Source organism: Amphimedon queenslandica, unplaced genomic scaffold (genome assembly GCF_000090795.2).
Source record: "Amphimedon queenslandica unplaced genomic scaffold, v1.1 AMPQUscaffold_4634_Cont23388, whole genome shotgun sequence".
NCBI lineage: Eukaryota > Metazoa > Porifera > Demospongiae > Haplosclerida > Niphatidae > Amphimedon > Amphimedon queenslandica.
In genome coordinates, this window is record NW_003555055.1 from 716 (window position 1) to 1,555 (window position 840).

General features: G+C 39.3%; 1 protein-coding gene across 1 annotated transcript; it reads left to right on the top strand.

Annotated features, from left to right (window-relative positions):
• The first annotated feature begins 431 nt into the window (after nt 1-431).
• On the top strand, nt 432-834 carry LOC109592596 (uncharacterized). The gene is made up of 2 exons (XM_020008009.1): nt 432-533; nt 584-834. The coding sequence occupies exons 1-2, from the start codon at nt 450-452 to the stop codon at nt 806-808; spliced, it is 309 nt and encodes a 102-aa protein (XP_019863568.1). The 5' UTR covers nt 432-449; the 3' UTR covers nt 809-834.
• Nucleotides 835-840: the final 6 nt, after the last annotated feature.

Below are 840 nucleotides of genomic sequence, written 5' to 3' on the forward strand. Positions count from 1 at the left end.
GAAGTAGTTCCAAACTGAGCTTCTTGATCTTTTAGCCATAGCTCAGTAGCATAGCACTCCTTCTCTGATATTCTTATTCACTAAATCACTCTCAAAGACTCTTCTATTTATACTATTGCTATAAGAGCATGATGGTGCATATGATGATTGTGCTATGCTACATCATGCAGGCATGATAGTGCAGAAATGTTGAGCAATAGGAATAAGCTACTTTACAACGCCATTTAATTATCAACTACTAAAAATAGAATGAGTCATTATTAGGTAATTATTAATAGTTATTAACAGTTATGATGGTTAATTAATATTAAGTGGGTGTGGTTTCTGGAACCGAACTTCGGTCGGTATTACTTCAGGATTCGGTACCACTAAGTCAAGCACTGGAACCGTGGAACCGGATACTTTGGAACCGATACCGCCCATCACTAGCAGATATCTGGAAAGTGATAATGTCGCCCCTTTCTGTCTCTCTCCTTCTCCTTCTCTTTGGTGCTTCCTTTGCTCAATTTGATAAAAAATGTCCCCCAGAATCTGTAAGAAGAATAAGTCCACCTTTTTATTGTAATATTTTGTTTTGTTGCAGGATGATAAACTGCTTGACAGAGACAATGTACTCCTGTTGACACAGCCTGACTGTGACTATAGAGTAGCAATGGGGCCCAATGATAATGATCCTGAGTTCCTGGACATTTATTTAGAGGGTAGCAGACCAGGCTGGGTAGCTGTTGGCTTTTCATTGGATAGAGCAATGGTTAGTGCCTGGTTGTCTGAATACAAGTGCATAAGCTTATTCTCTATTGTGGTCTGACTTCAACTGAGTCAACTCAATTCTCTTTGCAG